Source organism: Canis lupus, chromosome 28 (genome assembly GCF_011100685.1).
Source record: "Canis lupus familiaris isolate Mischka breed German Shepherd chromosome 28, alternate assembly UU_Cfam_GSD_1.0, whole genome shotgun sequence".
NCBI lineage: Eukaryota > Metazoa > Chordata > Mammalia > Carnivora > Canidae > Canis > Canis lupus.
The window spans coordinates 15,248,790-15,269,741 of NC_049249.1; the positions used below are offsets into that span (position 1 = coordinate 15,248,790).

General features: G+C 44.1%; 1 protein-coding gene across 2 annotated transcripts in view; it reads left to right on the plus strand.

The window, feature by feature from the left end:
* Nucleotides 1-20,952, plus strand: part of SUFU (SUFU negative regulator of hedgehog signaling) — a 122,240-nt gene that overhangs the window by 65,084 nt on the left and 36,204 nt on the right. For both annotated transcript variants that reach the window (XM_038578647.1, XM_038578648.1), the window contains exons 4-6: nucleotides 18,992-19,134; nucleotides 20,055-20,140; nucleotides 20,414-20,486. In XM_038578647.1, the coding sequence (XP_038434575.1) occupies nucleotides 18,992-19,134; nucleotides 20,055-20,140; nucleotides 20,414-20,486 (302 nt within the window). The remainder of the gene's footprint in view (nucleotides 1-18,991; nucleotides 19,135-20,054; nucleotides 20,141-20,413; nucleotides 20,487-20,952) is intronic.

Here is a 20,952-nt window from a genome sequence, read left to right on the forward strand (position 1 = left end):
AATGAAATTCACAGCATATCTAATTGATGTCATAACAAAGTGCATAGATTTTAAAACACAGTAATGTGACCGTATATTTCTGATAGATATATCACAAAGACAAAAAATCCCCCTATTTTCAGTGATCACATTGTTAATAATATTGGTATTATTATGAAATTAGTGTATATAAATAATAGATAAGGCAAATCATTATTTAGAAACCAAGATTTTCAGTAAGAGAAAAAGAAACATATAAAATCAAATAAATAAAAACTCTGTATTCTTAAAATTTTTGAAAGATTTACTTATTTATTAGAGGGGCAGAGGGAGAGAATCTTACGCAGGCTGCATACTGTGAGTGGAGCCAGTGCAGGGCTTGATCTCATGACCCTGAGCTCATGACCTGAGCCAAAATCAAGAGTCAAACACTCCACTGACTGAGCCACTCAGGTGCCCCTGTATTCTTAAATTTTAACTGGAAATATCAGGATGAACTTGAGATTATTTTTTCTTTTAAAAACAGTATTTTGGGGATCCCTGGGTGGCGCAGCAGTTTAGTGCCTGCCTTTGGCCCAGGGCGCGATCCTGGAGACCCGGGATTGAATCCCACGTCGGGCTCCCGGTGCATGGTCATAAATAAATAAAAGTTAAAAAAAAATAAAAATAAATAAAAATAAAAACAGTATTTTGGGGGCACCTGGGTGGCTCAGTTGGCTAAGCGTCTGCCTTCAGCTCAGGTCATGATCTTGGGGTTCTGGGATTGAGCCCTGCTTTGGGCTCCCTGCTCCCCTGTTTATGCTCTCTCTTTCTCAAATAAATAAAATCTTTTTTAAAACACACAATATTTTTATCTTTGTTTACTGAAAAAAATATTTTTTTAAAGATTTTATTTATTTGAGAGAGAGTATAAGTTGGGGGAGGATCAGAGGGAGAGGGAGAGAGAAGCAGACTCCCCCCACTCAGCAAGGAACCAGATGTGGGGCTCGATCCCAAGACTCTGAGATGATGACCTGAGCTGAAGTCAGGGGTCCGACATTTAACCAGCTGAACCACCCAGGCACCCTAACCCTATGACATCTCTTTATACCAGAAAACAGGAAGCTACCAAAGATTGTGAGGGTCATATCAACAGATGCAGCAGAGTCTCTATTTTAGAGATCTCTACCACCTAAAGATGGGATAATATAAGTATTAAGAACAATAACAACTGTAATGGATTGATACACATCAAATAAATTAAAATCCATGTGTTCATAGATAAAAAGGCAAACAACAAAAAACTGCACTGATCATCTTTAGAAGATTTGACACATTGTATTCTTGAAAACTAGTGAGTAAAGGAAAAGAACCATACATTTAATCTGCCTTCCCTGTAAATTAAAGATTTCCAGCTAAAAAATTATACAGAATGATAGAGTAGTTTTTGGAGCCTCCTAATGAAATATTGAATTTAGCAGTTGTCACCATAGTGTGACCCACCCACTATGAGCTTACAATTTCTAGCTCTCACCTTTGGTATTTACAGGAAACACCAAAAGACAAAGGGACATGGCAGGGACACAATCAGCAAAATTCAGACTTTGGGGAATTTTACTGGAAAGACAATCTGATTCCTTCAATAAGAAAAAACAAAAAAGAGGAAGAGAGAGAAACTCACTTTAAAAATAAACTAGCCAGGGGATCCCTGGGTAGCTCAGTGGTTTAGCACTTGCCTTCGGGCCAGGGCGTGATCCTGGAGTCCCGGGATCAAGTCCCACATCAGGCTCCCTGCATGGAGCCTGCTTCTCCCTCTGCCTCTTTCTCTCTCTCTCTCTCTCTCTCTCTCTCTCTCTCTCTCTTTCTCTGTGTGTGTGTGTGTCTCTCATTAATAAATAAATAAATAAAATATTAAAAAAAAAACAGCCAAATACATTGTATGACTCTTAGTGGATAGTAATTTGAAAAAACCAACCTTGGAAGACATTTGTAGAAAGTCAATTTGGGGGATGCTTGAATGAGTCTGATGGTAAAGCATCCGACTTTTTTTTTTTTAAAGATTTTATTTATTTATATTCAAGAGAGACACAGAGAGAGGGAGAAGTAGGCTCCCTGCAGGGAGCCCCATGTGGGACTCGATCCCAGGATCACAACCTGAGCCAAAGGAAGATGCTCAGTCACTGAGCCACCTAGGCATCCCAGCATCTGACTCTTGATTTCTGCTTGGGTGGTGAGATCAAGCCCCAGGTCCAGCTCTGCGCTCAGCAGGGAATCTGCTTGAGATTCTCTCTCTCTCCTTCTGCCCCTGCCCCCCTGATGCATGCTTTCTCTCTATAAATCAATCACAATCAATCTTTTATAAGAAAAGAAAGACAATTTAGACAATAACATTTAATATTTGATAATACTAAAAACCTGCCAAATTTTTAGGTGTGATGCTTATAATTGTAGTTATGTTTTTATTTTATTTATTTTTTTAATATTTTATTTATTTATTCATGAGAGACACACAGAGCGAGGCAGAGACACAGGCAGAGGGAGAAGCAGGCTCCATGCATCGGGAGCCCAATGTGGGACTCGATCCCAGGTCTCCAGGATCGTGCCCTGGGCCAAAGGCAGGCGCCAAACCGCTGCGCCACCCAGGGATCCCTGTAGTTATGTTTTTAAAAAGAGTCCTTACCATTTAGAGATCTGTACTAACATACTTATGGATGAAATGATATGATGTCTAAAATTTGCTGCAAAATAATCCTGTGGGGATAGTGTGGGAATTTGAGGGATAGGGTTATATATATGATTTGGGATAGACCGTGAGTTGATAATTATTGAGGCCAAGTAATGGATATATAGGAGTTCATTGTATTATTTTCTCTATTTTGGTTGAAAAATCACCTTCATGAGTTATTAGTTGAAACTAAAGCCTATGTTTCAGACCAGAAGTAGAGGAGGGGTGTTTTTAATGTGCTTTGGAAACATTTGAAGTTCAAAGCTATATGGTGGGTTGGCCAAGCCCTAGTGGATTAGTGAGAAAGAATTCCTTAGAGACCAACTTCTCTAGTACTCAGGTCACCTCCTACCATGTTCTTTCCTTTCTCCTCCTACTGTTTCAGTATGGTTGGTGGATAGGAAGAAGGGTTGAGGTTTATTGGTTTGGTTTGATTGGTTCATCCAGTTTTCTCTGCCACAGACTGAATTTAGCGACTCACTTAAGAACGGCTTCTTCCTGAGAGTGTTAGGGCAAAACCTCGATCTCTATAACAGACCTGCACTCAAATAGTTTCACACTTGGTTACACTTGAACTTGCAGTCTGCATGGGGATAGACTTTTTTTGTAGTAAGTGTAGCACTCGAGTTAAGAATTTCTGTTTTAGGGATGCCTGGGTGGCTTAGCAATTGAAAGTCTGCCTTTGGCTCAGGGTGTAATCCCAGGGCTCGGGATCGAGTTCCGCCATCGGGCTCCTTGTGGGGAGCCTGCTTCTCCCTTTGCATGTGTCTCTGCCTCTCTCTGTGTGTGTCTCTCATGAATAAATAAATAAAGTCTTTTAAAAAAAAGAATTTTGATCTACTTAACTTCTTACCTGGCCCCAGAAGGTTTCTCTCTTTGTAAATTGGAAACCGAATGCTTTATGTACATAGGACCAGGGCAGAACCAGATTCTTCTTTTGAGGGTGCCAGAGCTACATTCTGTCCTCATCATCCTCTTTCCTGAAGGAAAAACAAATATGCTTATTTTGTCTGTTCCTCTCTAGCCTGTAAATGCTAAGAATACAACTCTCTCCACTCCCAAAAGCAAACACCAAATAACAAAGCAAAAAAGTTTATCCTGGACTAGTGTGTCCCTCCAGATTTCTAGACTTCTGTAAAGGGGGCAAAATGCCTTTCCTCTTTGGAATCTAGGCAAAATGAAGGCTACACTAAAGTTCTTTGACTCAGGAATGTTCGTAGATAGAGATGGAGCTTTGATCCAAAGCAAAAGTGCTTCAGCTCTGTCCACCCCATCTTCACCCAGCCCTGTCTGGTTGTTAGTCTGTAAATATGTCTACCATTTTGATCTTAGATGTTAGCTGCTTCAGTGCTGTGTTAACCCTGAGCTGCACAGCAGTAAAAATGCTGAAAGTGCTAATAGGAAACAATGTACAGTGTACAGAAATAGGACTAAGAACAAAAACAGCAAGGGAGAGAAAGGGGATTGTTTTTATGTAACTGACTATAACCACTAAGAGAGGAAAAAATAAATAAAATTTTGAAATCTGTGGCAAGAGTACCAATATCATTAGTCTGATTAATTTAGGAGAAGGTGGGGTATTTGTTCAAGAACTTAAATGCTTAGCTGGTGAAAGTGCCACTGGCAACTTCTTAGATACAAGCCAAGGATGGTCTCCTAGATTCCTGGACCATCCAAGTCTGTACTGCTGCCCTCAGAGTTGGTGGCACAATAGCCAGTGTGATGGCCACTGGAGTTGCCAAAGGAATACCCACCGCATGTCAGAGGGATGAAGGAGGAGTACTTCTTTCCCATTTTATTTTTTAAGCATACAAATAATATATAAATCCATTTGGAAGTTAATGATTCAGACTCTATGAATAAAGTAAAAATCCTCCCTGACTACCTGACCCAATCTTGGGCCCCTCCCCAAACCACTTTATCTGTTTGGTGTGCTTCCTTGTACCCAACCAGACTTTTTCTATGCATTCACCTTCTCCTGGGTACCTATAGAAGTGGTTTGGGTTTATGTATATATTTTTTCCTCCTTTTTTTTTTTTTTAAGTAAACTCTACCTCCAATGCAGGGCTGGAACTCATAACCCTAAGATCAGAGGTCCCATGCTCTAGCAACTGAGCCAGCCAGGCACCTCATATTTTTTCCTTCTTTAACGTAAGTGAAACTGTACTTTCCTTCAGAATTAGATTTTTTAAATAACTGTGCATCTTGGGGACGCCTGGGTGGCTCAGCGGTTGAGCGTGATCCTGGGGTCCCGGGTTCAAGTCCCACATTGGGCTCCCTGCAGGGAACCTGCTTCTCCCTCTGCCTGGGTCTCTGCCTCTCTCTGTGTGTCTCTCATGAATGAACAAATAAAAAATCTTAAAAAAAAAAAAACATGCATCTTGGAGATCTTTCCATGTCAAAATATAAAGATTTATCTAATTCCTTTTTACTGCTGCCTATGATTTCAGAGTATGCATAAACCATATTTTAACCATTCTCTTGATGCACATTTAGGTTGTTTCCATTTTTTTCACTATCACAAACAGTGCACAGATGTTGTGAGCATTCTTTTTCATTCCTCCTTGTGAACATGTTTTGCTCTAGGGCAGATACGTACCATGAGGTGGAATGATTAGGTCAAAGAGAAAGTCCTTTTATATTAGTAGATTCTGCTCTGTGGCCCTCCAAAGTGACTGTGCCACTTTACGGATGCTTGGCAGCTAAATGGATTTTCATTGTAGACTTACCTAATCTCTTCAGGAAAAAGATGGAAAGATTAGACGCATGTGCTTGATTTTTAAAGCTTCAAAGCATCTTCTAGTACTGTTTGGGGGTTGAAATGTATATAGGAACTGCAAATTTAAAACCTTCTATAGTTATTTTGGCTTTAAGAACAAAGGGCCTGCAGGTGGCGGGCCCTGTGTGTAGGCTCAGGAGAGTGAGAAGAGCAGAAATGGGTTTTGCAAAGTTACAAGCCTCTGGGCAAAAGACGTTTCCTTCCAATGCCGACAGGTGTCTAAACAGATGGAGCTACTTTAAAAGAAAAGTGAAAGCATCTGCCTGCTTAGGACTCAAGGCTCTCTGGAAATGGAGAGTAAGGATCTGTATTCCTTGTAGGAGAGCATGGCACATAGAGGGTGAGTGGATAGGACTTGACTAGTGACAGCCACACGCCATGCCAGGTAAACTCTACTCAGCTCTTTTTGCACCGAGGCATTCACCTTCCTGTGGGAAGAATGAGTCCTGCCATGGCCCAGTGTGTACAGACGCAAGGTGAGTGTCAGGGATCCGCACTCTGCCTCTGGGGAAACCACACTATTGGCAGGGAGTGAGCCATTCTTGAAAGGTCTGCAGCCCCCAGAGACTCACTTTTGGATGAGAGCTGCCAGTGGCCCCAGCAGCCCTCCAGCCTCCTACCTCCCCTGCTGTAACCATTATTCCAGGTTGCTGAGCTTCTCTGCTTATAAATGGGATTTTCCTTACACTTTACTATTTGTCTTTATGATCACGGCTTTGAGGGAGAGGGAGAGAGCTGGGGAGCCAGAGGTTTTTGAGAAAATACATAGGGAAACAATTTTGAGCCTCTTTTGGCTGGGTTTCTAATCCTTGGTGATTCCTTTGATTCTGGGCAAAACCTAGAAGGAATATCCTTTATGGTTCCTTGCAGTTTTATAAGAACAAACATGTCCCCTTGCTCTTCCTTATTTAATTAAGCAGTACAGCCCATTCATTTCCCTCTGTCTTGCAACCACATTTAGCCAAATTAATATCAGACAGAACTAGTTAAGGGAAGCTCTCTAACCATAAACACTCAAATTAACTTTTCAGGTTATGAAGCTGCACTCAGAATTTTAAAAAGGTATGTGTGGTGTGTGGGGGAGTACAGTTCATTTTCGCTTTCACCACTTGACCAGGTTGGAAAAACCTGACAGCCAGCCACCATCCACACTATTCAGCGATGAAGAGTCTGCCTGCTAGCCTCTCCTAGCCTCAAAGCTTGTTAACACATGTCCAGTGAATCTGTTTCTTTCCCTCCCCCTACAGTATATACTTTTTCCTGTTTTTCCTTTCTCCAAAGAAAATGGCCTTTCTTTGGAGGAGTTTGATTTGAAACCCCACAAAGAGAGATTGTATAGTCATGCTCCTGAGACCTCCTTTTCTGCAAGCATCCTTTCTGCTGTGCATGTGTGTGGAGAAAGGCAGGGGTGCCGAATTCAGTTGCTTTGTACCAGTTGAAGCCTCTAAGCTCTAGAGTATCCCATCCTTATCCTCTCCTTGTATTGTTCGAGTGTTAGAGGGGAATTACCCAGGACATACTTTTCTTTTTTTGCTCCTTTTTTTTTTTTTTAATTTTTGATAGTCACAGAGAGAGAGAGAGAGAGAGAGAGAGAGAGAGGCAGAGACACAGGCAGAGGGAGAAGCAGGCTTCATGCACCGGGAGCCCGACGTGGGACTCGATCCCAGGTCTCCAGGATCACGCCCTGGGCCAAAGGCAGGCGCCAAACCACTGCACCACCCAGGGATCCCTCTTTTTTTGCTCCTATGTGATGTGTATGCATCACTGCCCTTAACTGCTATCCAGAATTCCTGAGATAGGCCTTGCCTCACCACTGCTGCAAGGCTCTGAGCTAAATTCTTATCCTTGGCTTGGAGATGGGGAGTAGGAGCTAGCAGGCAGGGAAGTGCTCGCTCACAGCTTTGCTTGGATTGTTGGAGGAAGGAGAGTTGCTGATCATTCCGATCAAGAAGAGGGTCTGTGCCACTCATCCTTTGGTAGGTACTGTCAGGTACCTAAAGTAGTGGAGGCCTGGAAGGTGTTAGGACAGCATCTTCTGTGCAGTGCCTGGGCTCATACTCTCCCCATAATGAGCATAGCATCTCATGGGTGTATCAGAAATATAGTCTGTGGCAGTGGCATTAGGCTGTCCTACACCCTATGACCTCCTGAAATTTTGTAGGCTGAAGAAACAGAAACTAAATACACACATCCTCACCCCTCCCCCCAGCTTGGCTTAGAGCAAGGAGAAAGCACCTGGGCTTTAGAAATTAGGATAGGATTACATGCAAGATCCACTGGGGGCAGTGGGCCAACTGTGGCCCCAGTTAGGAGCATCTGAGCTGGGAATAGGCCAGCAGAACTGACTTTGAACTTTACTCTTCCACTGCCCCAACCAGAGCTGATTCATTCAGTAAAACCTCCAGGTTATCTCCTCTCACTGGGGCATCATGAGGCTGCCTGAGGCTGTGCAGACTTGGGTTTCAGCCCTCATAAGGATATTTCAGTTTGTGAGCCTTCAGCTGACTTTAAGGGGCTGTCTTTGAATCTCAAAGGAAGCCTGTGGACCCAGCTCCGCTGTGCAGACCACAGACTACAATGGCTGCAGTAGCATCTTGGGCCTTCTCAGAAAGGAGGGTGGCATCGGGCAGTCATCAGATGCTCCCCATGTGTTTTGGTTTCCTGCTGGGACTCTCTAGGGACAGGAGGACAGGCTACCTGACCCTTCCCTATCAGCAGCCTGTGTTGTTGGGGGTGTGTCTAGCACATCTGGCATTTTAAGGAAGAACTGCTAAGCCCTCCTAGTAACCAGCTCTGTGTCCTCGTATAGGACATTTAAGTACACGTTGTCAAACCAGGTGTGATCATTGCTGTGATTTGTGAGCAACAAGGCAAGAAAACTGGAGACTGTTCTTGAAAAACTGATGGCTACCCCATTGTTCAAAAGCTTAACCTTGAGGGGCACTGGGTGGCTCAGTCAGTTAAGCATCCGACTCTTGGTGGATTGAGCCCCACGTTGGGCACTGTACTCAGCGTGGAGTCTGCTTGGAATTCTATCTCTCCCTCCCCTTCCTGTGCTGGTGTGCTATCTTTCTCTCTCTCTCTCTCTCCTTCCCTCCCTCCTTCTGAAAGAAATAAATCTTAAAAAGAAAAAAATTTGACTTCTAAGTCCACAGACTCCAGCCTGCCAGCCTGTTTTGTGCCATCTCCCATTTTCCAAATCTCTCTAAAATACCTCTTGTAGACCAGCCACTCATTTGATACCTGGTACAATTCAGCTGTGTTTCTTCCCTTCTTCCTCTCAGAGCCTCACTCAAAAGTGCCTTTGCCTTCGGGGGTCCGAGCTTCAGCCATGAGAAATCCACTCTTTTTGGCTCTGGAAGACATTAACCTGTTCCCCTCAGACCAAGTATATTAATTGTGGGATAGGGTGTGGAGGGTGGAGCATTGCTTTCCAAACTATTATGCAAAAACATTACTGGGACTGTATTTTCACACAGAATGGTAGACTGACAGTCATTTTCCGGAGTTGGGTTGAATTAAGAATTCTTGAAGAATGTATTTGTTCCTCAGTGTTTCAAAGGCAGCACTAATTATTTTACAAACAATGGCTGTTTTCTTCTGCAACCCATTTCCCTAGATTTTGGTAACTTCTTATATCCGGCACAATCCAACTTCAAACGACCAAGACTAAAGCATGGATGTTTGAGAAGTGGGGGTAGGGTCAGGGCCAATCTGAGGGGCTGAGTAGAAGCTGCACTCCCGGAGTGCCTGGCTGGCTCATTCGGTAGAGCGTGTGATTCCTGATGTCAGTGTTGTGGGTTTGCATACCACATTGGGTGTAGAGATTACTTAAAAATAAACATCTTAAAACAAAACTCTGCACTCCCATACAGCACTCTCAACTTTTAAGAGTTCTTGCCAGGCAGTTGTTAATGGGGAAGGAGACATAGAGTGGTGAAACCTTAGTCTCAGTGAAGCAAGGGGCAGACCTATACCTAGCAGTTTTTTGGCGTGGTATTCTCTGATGACTTTGCCAAATAGGTAGCAGCTGAGGGAGGTTTCTTGGTGGCAGAGCTCAGAGGAGGGGAAGGGAATGGCAAGTGAGCATCCAGGCTTCACCTGGAATGGCCTGCCTTCAGACTCCAGGAGGCCCCTCTGCTGTGTGGTTTGGGTGGAGGTCCCAGGGATTTGCATCCTAATGTCTTGGTTAGGACACTTCTGGGAGCCAAAGAGAGGAAGAGAGAGGTAACGTGCCCCTCTAACCACTGGCCTGAACAGCTGGCCTCTGACTGAGGCGTTATTAGCATTTGAAAACCCCTCTGAAGGGGCTGAGAACTTCCTGGGGTGGGCGCTGAGGCCTGAGTGCTGAGACCCGCGGTGGCTCCACACAGAATGGGGCCAAGCACCGAGGGCATAAAGACCAGACTGGACTCAAGAATGAGCCCATTGTGGCTTTGTCCCAGGCTTGAAAACTGTGACCAAGGCTCTTTCATTGTTAAGAAAGACCGTTTCTTGGCCACGGCAGAGCTAATAAGTCTCGTCCCCCCACCAGGCAGGGCTGAGGAAGAAAGACCGAGTCCCAGTCAGGAAGGTTGTTAGCATGGTGTGCCCCCAAACCTTTCTGTGAGTAGTTATGAGTTCTCCTCCCTCATCCCTCCTTCGGATTCACTCCTGATCCACACGTGTTGGTCCCAGAGCAGCAGCTGAGCCTGTCTCCCTTTTCTGCCTTAGGGTCTCCCCTTCCAGCTGCCTAAATTAAGCCCTTTTCTAAATTAAGTCTGTATGAAGGTTTTTTTTTTTCCTTTGTCATTCTTATTTCATTTAAACAGTTTTGGTTTGTACAACGTTTATTTTTTTAAGATTTTATTTATTTATTCATGAGAGACACAAAGAAGGAGAAACACAGGCAGAGGGAGAAGCAGGCTCCATGCAGGGAGCCTGAAGTGGGACTGGATCCCCCCTGGGCTGAAGGCGGTGCCAAATCGCTGAGCCACCCAGGCTGCCCTGTACAACGTTTATTTTTAAGCCAGGGTCAGTTCTGACTAATCAAAGGTCATGGCTCCAAACCGTTTCAGCCTTTTCCCTATTTCCAGCTTATCTTCTTGCCAGGTTTGGGGTACGTTTTTACAGACCAGGCAGCTAGGTGTGGTGTGGGTGGAAGAGAACTGAAGCAACGCTTCCTTAAACCAGGAGCGATGGTGCCACCTACTGGCTTGTGCTGTGAGCTACAGGCTCTGGCGGGTTCTTAACTTCATTAACGAATAGATAAATAAAACGTGCTATATGCACACAATGCAATATTATTTGGCAATAAAAATGAAGTATTGATACATGCTACAACATGAACCTTAAAAACATTATACTAAGTGAAAGAAGACAGTCACAAAAGGACATATATGAGTCCACTTGTATGGAATGTCCAGAGAGGCGAATCTATGGAGACAGAGAAATTAGAGGTTGCCTATGGCTAGAATGGTTAGGGGGAAACGAGGAGTGACTTGTAGGCATTGCTTTTTGGGGGTGATGAAAATGTTCTGGGGTTCATTGTGGTGATGGTTTCACAACTGTGAATTTCACAGTATGTGAATTACATCTCATTAGTCATTAAAAAAAAAAAGAAAAAAGAAAAAATATACTAGGTGAAAGGGAGGAATCCTGGGGGAAAGGCAAAGTGGGCAAAACAAGGCCAAGGTCCTGGATTCTTGATTACTACCTTCTCAGGGTAAGCAGCAGCCTGAGAGAAACCTGACTTACAATGCCCACACATTGGTATGTTATAGGTCTACATGACCTGAATGACCGACACTTCCATTTTCTACAAATGAGGAAAAGATCCTTGAGAGACACTGCCCAAGGTCATGGGACAAGTCAGTGATGGGGCACAGTGCCACATTTACCAAACTTTTGAGTCATCCATAACACTTCTGTGTACTGCCTATCACATAACCTACCTGTATTTTCCCCCTAAGATTGACTCACTTTTAAAAACCTAGACAAGAGGCACCTGGGTGGCTCAGTGGTTGAATGCCTGCCTTTAAATAAAACCTTTTTAAAAAGTAAAAATAAAAATCTAGACAAACTTAGCTTTTTTTTTTAAATTTTTATTTATTTATGATAGTCACACACACACACACACACACACACACAGAGAGAGAGAGAGAGAGAGAGGCAGAGACATAGGCAGAGGGAGAAGCAGGCTCCATGCACCGGGAGCCCGACATGGGATTCGATCCCGGGTCTCCAGGATCGCGCCCTGGGCCAAAGGCAGGCGCTAAACCCCTGCGCCACCCAGGGATCCCTAAACTTAGCTTTTTTAAAAAAAGATTTTATTTATTTATTCACGAGAGACACAGAGAAAGAGTGAGACAGAGACATAGGCAGAGGAAGAAGCAGGCTCCCTGCGAGGAGCCTGATGTGGGACTCTATCCTGGCACCCCGGGATGATGACCTGAGCTGAAGGCAGACACTCTACCGCTGAGCCACTCAGGCATCCCAGCTCCCTTATTTATTTATTTATTTATTTATTTATTTATTTATTTATTTATTTATTTATTTATTTATACATACAGATTTTATTTATTTATTCATGAGAGACACTGAAAGAGAGAGGCAGAGACAGGCAGAGAGAGAAGCAGGCTCCATGCAGACGGCCCGATATGGGACTTGATCCCGGGACTCCAGGATCACACCCTGGGCCAAAGGCAGGCACTAAACCATTCAGCCACCCAGGGATCCCCCCCAGCTCCCTTATTTAATAATATTCCCATCAGCAGTGTATGAGGATTCCAGTTTCTATCCTTACCGACATTTGTTATTGTCATTGTAATTCTAGCCACCCTAGTGGATGTGAAGTGATGGTATCTCACTGTGGTTTTGATATGCATTTCCCTAATGGCTAATCATGCTGAGCATCTTTTCATGTGCTTATTGGCTATTTTTATATCTTTTTTTGAGAAAGCTCTATTTAGATCCCCATTTTAAAGTTATTTGTCTTTTTATTATTGAGTTGCAAGTCTTTATATATTCTGGGTACCTATCAGATGTACGACTAGTAAATATTTTCTCACATTCTGTAGGTTACCTTTTTACTTTATTTTTTATTTTTTTATTATTTTTTCACTTTCTTTTAAAAACAATTGTTAAATATACATAACACAAAATTTACTACTTTAACCATTTTTCTATGTATATTACGTGGCATTAAATACATTTTACATTGTTGTACAACTGTTGCCACCATCCATCTCCAGAACTTTATCTTTCTCAACTGAAACTTTATACCCATTAAGTGCTAACTTTCCACTTCCCTCCTCCCCCAGCCTCTGGCAACCACCCTTCTACCTTCTGTCTCTATAATAATTTGACTACTCTGGTACCTCATATGAGTGAAGTCCGTTTTGGGCAGATTAGCTTACTTAACATAATGTCTTCAATGTTTATCCATCTTGTAGCATGTATTAGAATGTCCTTTTTTAAAAAAGATTTTATTTATTTATTCATGGCAGACACAGAGAGAGAGAGAGAGAGAGAGAGAGAGGCAGAGACACAGGCAGAGGGAGAAGCAGGCTCCACGCAGGGAGCCCGACGTGGGACTCGACCCCAGGTCCCCAGGATCACACCTCAGGCCCAAGGCAGCACTAAACCTCTGGGCCACAGGGGCTGCCCTAGAATGTCCTTTTTTAAGGCTGAAAAATATATACCACGTTTTGTTAATCCATTCATCCGTTGATGGACCCTTGGCTTGCTTCTCTTTTCTGGCTGTTGTGAATAATTCTGCTGTGAACATGGGTGTATAAGTATGTGTTTGAGTCTCTTTAATTCTTTCAGGTGTGTACCCAGGCGTAGAATTGCTGGATCCTATGACAAGTCTGTGTTTAACTTTTGGAGGCACTGTCACTCTGTTTTCCACAGTGGCTGTACCATCCTACACTCCCAGGAACAGTGCACCCAACTTGAAAGTTTTTCCACAGCCTCACCAGCATTTGTCATTTTCTACATGGTGTTTTATTTTGTTTTGTTTTGTTTTATGATAGCCATCCTGATGTTTGTGAAGTGGTATTTCATTATGGTTTGGGTTTGCATTTCTTTTTACTTTCTCAGTGGTACTGTTTGCAACATAAAAGATTTTTATCTTAATGAAGTCCAATTTATCCTTTGTTGATGGTGCACTTGGTGTCTATCTAAGAAACCATTGCCTGATTTAAGGTCAGAAGGTTTATTACTATGTTTCTTCTAAAAGTTTTACAGTTTCAGCTATTACAGTTAGGTCTATGATCTATTTTAAATTAATTTTTGGGACACCTGGGTGGCTTGGTGGTTGGGCACCTGCCTTTGGCTCAGGGTGTGATCCCTGGATCTGGGATTGAGTCCTGCATCGGGCTCCCTGCATGGAGCCTGTTTCTCCCTCTGCCTGTGTCTCTGTCTCTCTCTTTCTGTATCTCTCATGAATAAATAAATAAAATCTTTTTTAAAATTAGTTAATTGATGAATTTTTGTTTGTGGTGTAAGGAAGAGATCCGACTTGATTCTTTCGTATGTGAATATCCAGTTATTCCACTACCACTTGCTGAAAAAATTATCTTTCCTGTATTGAATTGTCTTGGCATTCTTGTTGAAAATTAATTGGCCATAAATGTTAGGGTTTATTTCTGGACTCTAAATTCTGTTACATTGATCAAATGCCTCTCCTTATGCCAGTACCACACTGTCTTTAAAAAAAAAAAAAAAAAAATTAGGGGATCCCTGGGTGGCTCAGCAGTTTAGCGCCTGCCTTCGGCCCAGGGCATGATCCTGGAGTCCTGGGATCAAGTCCGACGTCGGGCTCCCTGCATGGAGCCTGCTTCTCCCTAGGCCTGTCTCTCTGCCTCGCTCTCTCTCTCTCTCTCTCTCTCTCTCTGTGTGTGTGTGTGTGTGTCTCATGAGTAAATAAAATCTTTAAAAAAATTTTTTTAACTTTATTTTTAAACAATCTCTCTACTCAATGTGGAGCTTGAACTCACAACCCTGAGATCAAGAATCTGCATGCTCCACTGACTGAGCCAGCCAGGAGCCCCACTACCGCACTGTCTTGGTAACTGTAGCTTTGTAACAAGTTTTGAAGTCAGGAAGATTAAGTCTTCCAACTTTTGTCTTTTTCAAGCTTGTTTCAACCTTTTCTGGATCCCTTGCATTTTCTTTTTCTTTTTTTCTTTGGCTTTATTTATTCATGAGAGACATGAGCCGAAGACTGGTGTTCAACCCCTGGGCCACCGAGGTGTCCCAAGGATCCCTTGAATTTTCATATGAATTTTAGGATCATCATGTACATTTCTTTTTAAATTTTATTTATTTATTCATAGACACACAGAGAAAGAGGCAGAGACACAGGCAGAGGGAGAAGCAGGCTCCATGCAGGGAGCCCGATGTGGGACTCGATCCCGGGTTTCCAGGATCACACCCCAGGCTGCAGGCGGCGCCAAACCGCTGCGCCACCGGGGCTGCCCATCATGTACATTTCTACAAAAAAGGCATTTGGCATTTTATTTTTTTATTTTTTATTTTTTTAAATATTTTATTTATTTATGACAGATACAGAGAGAGAGAGAGAGAGGCAGAGACACAGGCAGAGGGAGAAGCAGGCTCCATGCACCGGGAGCCCGATGTGGGATTTGATCCCGGGTCTCCAGGATCATGCCCTGGGCCAAAGGCAGGCGCCAAACCGCTGCGCCACCCAGGGATCCCGGCATTTGGCATTTTAATAGAGATTGCATTAAATCTATTACTGTCAACAATCTTGTCTTTCTGTCCATGAATATTGTATATTTTTCCATTAATGGAGGTCTTCTCTAATTCCTTTCAACAGTGTTTTGAAATAGCACAAGTTTTACTTTTTTTTTTTTTTTTGGTTAAATTTATTCCTGAGCATTGTTTTCTATTCTATTGTAAGTGGAAGCTTTCTTAATTTCATTTTCAGATTGTTCATCACAAGTGCACAGAAATACAAGTGATTTTTGTACATTGCTGTTGTCCCCTGTAACCTTGCTGAACTTTTTTATCCTGATAGTTGTTTAGTGGATTCCTTAGGATTTTCTATGTAAAAGATCATGTCATTTGCAAATATAGTTTCATTTCCTTTCCAACTTACCTGGATTTTTTTTTAAGATTTTATTTATTTATTCATGAGAGACACACAGAGAGAGAGGTAGAGACAGAGACAGAAGCAGAGGGAGAAGCAGGCTCCATGCAGGGAGCCTGACATGGGACTCGATCCCAGGTCACGCCCTGGGCCGAAGGCGGCGCCAAACCGCTGAGCCACCCGGGCTGCCCTCTTACCTGGATTTTTGTTTATTTTTCTTGCCTAGTTTCCCTGCTTAGAACCCCTAATGCAATGTTAAATAGAAGTGGTAAGAGTGGGCATCTCTGTTATGTACCTGATCTGAGAGGAAAATAATTCAGATCTTTACAATCAAGTATGGTGTTAGCTGTAGGTTTTTTGTAGATGCCCTATTATAGACTGAGGAAGCTCCTGTCTCTTCCTAGTTTGAATGTTTTTATCATTAAAGAGTATTAGATTTTGCAAATGCTTTTTCTGTGTCTATTAAGATGATCATGTGGGGTGTTTTTTAATCTTCATTCTATTGATATATTACATTAGTTTTCTTATGTTACCTCAACCTTGTATTTCTGGGATAAATCTCACTTGCTCATTGTGTATAACCCTTTTTTATATTTTGCTATATTCCGTTTGCTACTGCCTAGTGTGAATTTTTGTGTTTGTATGAATAAGGGATAATGGTCTATGGCTTTCTTTTCTTATAATGCCTTTGTCTGGCTTTGGTATCAGGGTAATATTTGTTTTATAGAAAGAATTGGCAAGTGTTACTTCTTATTTTTTGGAAGTTTGTGAAGAATTGGTATTAATTCTTTAAATGTTTGGTAGAATTTACCAGTGAAGCCATCTGGGGTAAGCTTGTTATAGGATAAGCTTTTGAATTACTAATTGAATCTTTTTGCTTAGTGCTTTGTTTCTAACTTGTAGATCATGCAAGCTGCTTATAGACACGTTTCTGTAAAAGGAGAAGGAATCTGGGAAAAGTGGGCATAGCAGGAAATTTGAAGGTTTGAAGGTTTCTAGTTGGCTCTGCCTGAAGCTGTGCCTTCTCTACCTTTATTACCCCATGTGAGTGAATGCTTTTGAGGTTAGGACCAAAAAGCTGAGCCTGTCTCTTAGATGGAAAAAGTAGTTAGTGTAACCACACCCGACATAGGAGGGAGTTAATATTCAGACCAAGACAAGTGAGAGGCTTTCTCAGGCCTTCCTGGGAGGCTTCAGGCTAGGTGAGTGTGTGTTTTGGGTGTGTATTTTCTGTCTTTTTTTTTTTTAAGATTTTATTAATTTATTCATGAGATTCACAGAGAGAGAGGCAGAGACACAGAGGAAGAAGCAGGCTCATGCAGGAAGCCCGATGTGGGACTGGATGCCCAGACCTGGGATCACGCCCTGAGCTGAAGGCAGAGGCTCAACCGCTGAGCCACCCAGGCATTCCTGTGTATGTATTTTCATGTTCTGCCTGGCCTTAAATATTGATAAAAAGTGTAGAGTCCCCAGCTGTTGAGATTCCCAGATCATAAGTAATAGACCACAATGAACTACCATACAGCCACTTAAAGAATGAGGTAGCAGAGTGCCTGGGTGGCACAGTCAGTTAAGCATTCAACTTTTGGTTTTGGCTCAGGTCATGATCTCAGGGTCCTGAGATTGAGTCCTGCATTGGGCTCCATGCTCAGCATGGAGTCTGTGAGATTTTCTATCCCTCTCCCACTTCTGTCTGTCTGTCTGTCTGTCTGTCTCTCTAAAATAAATAATAAATCTTTTTAAAAAAAAGAATGAGGGGGGCACTTGGATGGCTCAGTTGTTTAAGCCTCCACCTTCTTCAGCTCAGGTCATGATCCCAGGGTTCTGAGATTGAGCCCCACCAGAGGCAACAGGGAGCCTGCTTCTCCCTTTGCCTGCCACTCCCCTGCTTATGCTCTGTCAAATAAATAAAATCTTAAAAAGAATGAGGTAGGGCAGCCCGGGTGGCTCAGTGGTTTAGCGCTGCCTTCAACCCAGGGCGTGATCCTGGAGACCCAGGATCGAGTCCCATGTCGGGCTCCCTGTGTGGAGCCTGCTTCTCCCTCTGCCTGTGTCTCTGCCTCTGTGTGTGTCTCTCATGAATTAAAAAAAAAAAAAAAAAAAAAGAATGAGGTAGATTTTCAAAAGAGATTTTGTTTATTTATCCATGAGAGACACACACAGAGAGAGGCAGAGATACAGGCAGAGGGAGAAGCAGGCTCCATACAGGGAGCCTGATGCGGGACTCGATTCCGGGACCCTGGGATCATGACCTGAGCCAAATGCAGATGCTCAACCACTGAGCCACACAGGAATCTCAGAATGAGGTAGGTTTTTATGTGCTGACATGAAATGATCTCCCAAGATATATCATTAAACAAAATGTGCAAAACAGTATGCTACCATTTATATTAGGGGAAACAAAAGATGGAGAGAACCTGTAAATGCACACAAGCTATTAAATACAGAGTACCTTTGGAAAGGGTACCCAGGGATCCCTGGGTGGCTTAACGGTTTAGTGCCTGCCTTCGGCCCAGGGCGTGATCCTGGAGTCCCTGGATCGAGTCCCACATCAGGCTCCCTGCATAGAGCCTGCTTCTCTGCCTCTCTCTCTCATTCTGTGTCTCTCATGAATAAATAAATAAAATATTAAAAAAAAAAAAAAAAAAGGACAGGGTACCTAGCAGAAGGATCAGGGGTGGGGAGAGACTTCCTACCACATGGATGTTTTCTTCCTTGTGGTTATGCTATTCTAGAAAATTTTTTTGAAGTGATGAGCCTATGTGAAGTGCAGTGGTGAGGCTATGAGTTGGCCATGTTTGCATGTTTCTCTTGGTCAGTCTGGGCACAATGTCTGTAATTTCGTGGAAACACCCACCCTTCCAGCTATACATCTCTGCAGAGGTGTGTGAGGCACAATCCAGACCTCCATGTCCTTGAAGCGTCCACTGTTCTTCAGAAATCCCTCTATCTGTCTACCTGTGGGAAACCAGTGGCCAGTCTCAAAGGCCCTCCACAGTAGGTGGTTCCTTTTAGAAATACTTTCCGCAGCACAGAAAAGGATTGGAAACAGGGATGTACTTTTCTGTGGTGAAGTGCTTTCCCTGCCCTCCAGCCTCCTTGAGGATTTCTGGCCAGGTGGCCCCACACTAAAGCACCGTATTCTTTGCTGGCAGACTTGATCATGGCTCCCCAATCCCAAGTAAGTCTTTGGATGTACTACACCAAGTGAGCATCTACAGTAGCAGCTTGTCCTTTTCTACCAAAGGCTGGCAGAATTGGCAAGCAGGAACACATTAGGTTTGGGGGAATCTCCACAATCTTTTCTCCTATATGAGTGAATGCTTCCCCTAGTAGACTGGGGAGGTTCCCAGTCTGGACTCCTCTGGTATCAGGGTTCCAGGCATGGATGCAGGGCCTCCAACACTGAGCATCCTCATGTCTCTTCCCACAGAGAACACCTTCTGCAGCGGGGACCACGTGTCTTGGCATAGCCCTTTGGATAACAGTGAGTCAAGAATTCAGCACATGTTGCTGACAGAAGACCCACAAATGCAACCTGTACAGACACCCTTTGGGGTGGTTACATTCCTCCAGGTGAGGCAGAGGTTGGATGTGGGCCCAAGCATTCTCTGAGGGAATAGTCTTTGTAGTAGAGGAGGGCTTGGGTAGGGGGGAGTGAAGGCAACAGGAGATTTCCTTCTCTTGCATTTTCTCTTCCCTCTGATGGCTGGTTGGGTAGATTGGAGCCTGCTGAGATGGGAGAAGGGGGAAAGAGAAGGGGCCATGTGGGGCCGGGCAAGGGGGCGGGGGGCTGTAGTTGAGCAGCTAAGCCTAACAAGGTAGGCATTTTGGTGAACTGGTAAAGTCCCAGGTGGCTGTAGGCACAGGACCACCCAGTAGGAAGACAACTTCAAGCCAGCCTTGCCCTTACCCAGAAGGGGTGTACATCCATCCACCCCCGCTGCAGCTGGGCTTGCTTGTGATCATGATGGGGTCCATGTGAAGGTTCACTTATTTCCCTTGAGGTTTACACAAAGGCCCCGCCCCTGATGAGGAAAGAGAGCTTTTCTGCAAACTGCTGGGCCCTTTGGTTGTCATTGCTCGGAGCCTAAAAGGTCTCAGAATCTCCTGTGTTTACATTCCCGGTGATCCTAGTCTAGGCAGTAGCATCTCCCTAAACTCCCCCTGCCTTCGGAGACATGGGCTAAAGACCCATCTGATTTTCACCTCTGCCGTCCGGGGCTAGACATCATGTCACCCAGACACCTGACTCCTTATAGCAGGGCAAGCGTCAGGCCCCAGTGCCCTATCTGTGGACTCTTCTGGAAATCTCCTAGCCAGGCGGCTGTTCCCTCCTACGGAAACAATCCTATTTTGACAGACAAGCCCTTGACCATAGATCCTTCTTGTGGTCCCCCAACTTGAGTTGATCCTGAAAAAGCCTAGGTGGCAGTCCTGGGTGGGTGGGTGGACTGGCCATTAACACACAATGGCTTCTTGTGCCCGGGTCTCAGATTGTTGGCGTCTGCACCGAGGAGCTGCACGCAGCCCAGCAGTGGAATGGGCAGGGCATCTTGGAGCTGCTGCGAACGGTGCCCGTGTGAGTACACACCAGCCCAATGAGGTGGGGCCTGGCTTCCTGGGCCTGGGGGTGGGAGTTCCTCCTTACCCCCACATGTGGGCTTCCCCTTACGTTGTTTTTCAGGCACTGGTTTTTCGTATCAGGGATTCCTGATGATTCACTCCCTGACAGTCCTTGACCTCATTGCTCCCCTTTGTTTTGGGCCTGGGGCAGCAAACAGGGCAGTCTGAAGGCCCAGCCCATCAGCCCCAGACCCTCAGTTACTATCCTGTCCCCTTTCCTTGTCCACAGCGCTGGCGGCCCCTGGCTGATAACTGACATGCGGAGGGGAGAGACCATATTTGAGATCGATCCACACCTGCAAGTATGTCTGGAGCAAGGAAAACCTTTCTAGCACACTATCCCTAGGCCTCTTCCAAATAACACTGGCTTTCATGCTGGGAAAACGGAGGAGCTTTATTTGTGAATGAGTAGAAATATGGCATGATTTGGAACTTGTCCCCTGAATTCTGCAGAGCACATAGGGAGCGGAAACTTCAGGCCAGGAAAGCTGGCCTCAGACACATGTTTTTTTTGCATTTAAAAAGGGTGAGACTTTTTTTAAAGATTTTATTTATTTATTCATGACAGACAGAGAGAGAGAGAGAGACAGAGAGAGAGACAGAGAGAGAGAGAGGCAGAGACACAGGCAGAGGGAGAAGCAGGCTCCATGCAGGGAGCCTGACGTGAGACTCAATCCCGGTCTCCAGGATCACACCTTGGGCTGAAGGCGGCGCTACACTGCTGGGCCACCGAGGCTGCCAAAAAGGGTGAGATTAAATTGACTTTTA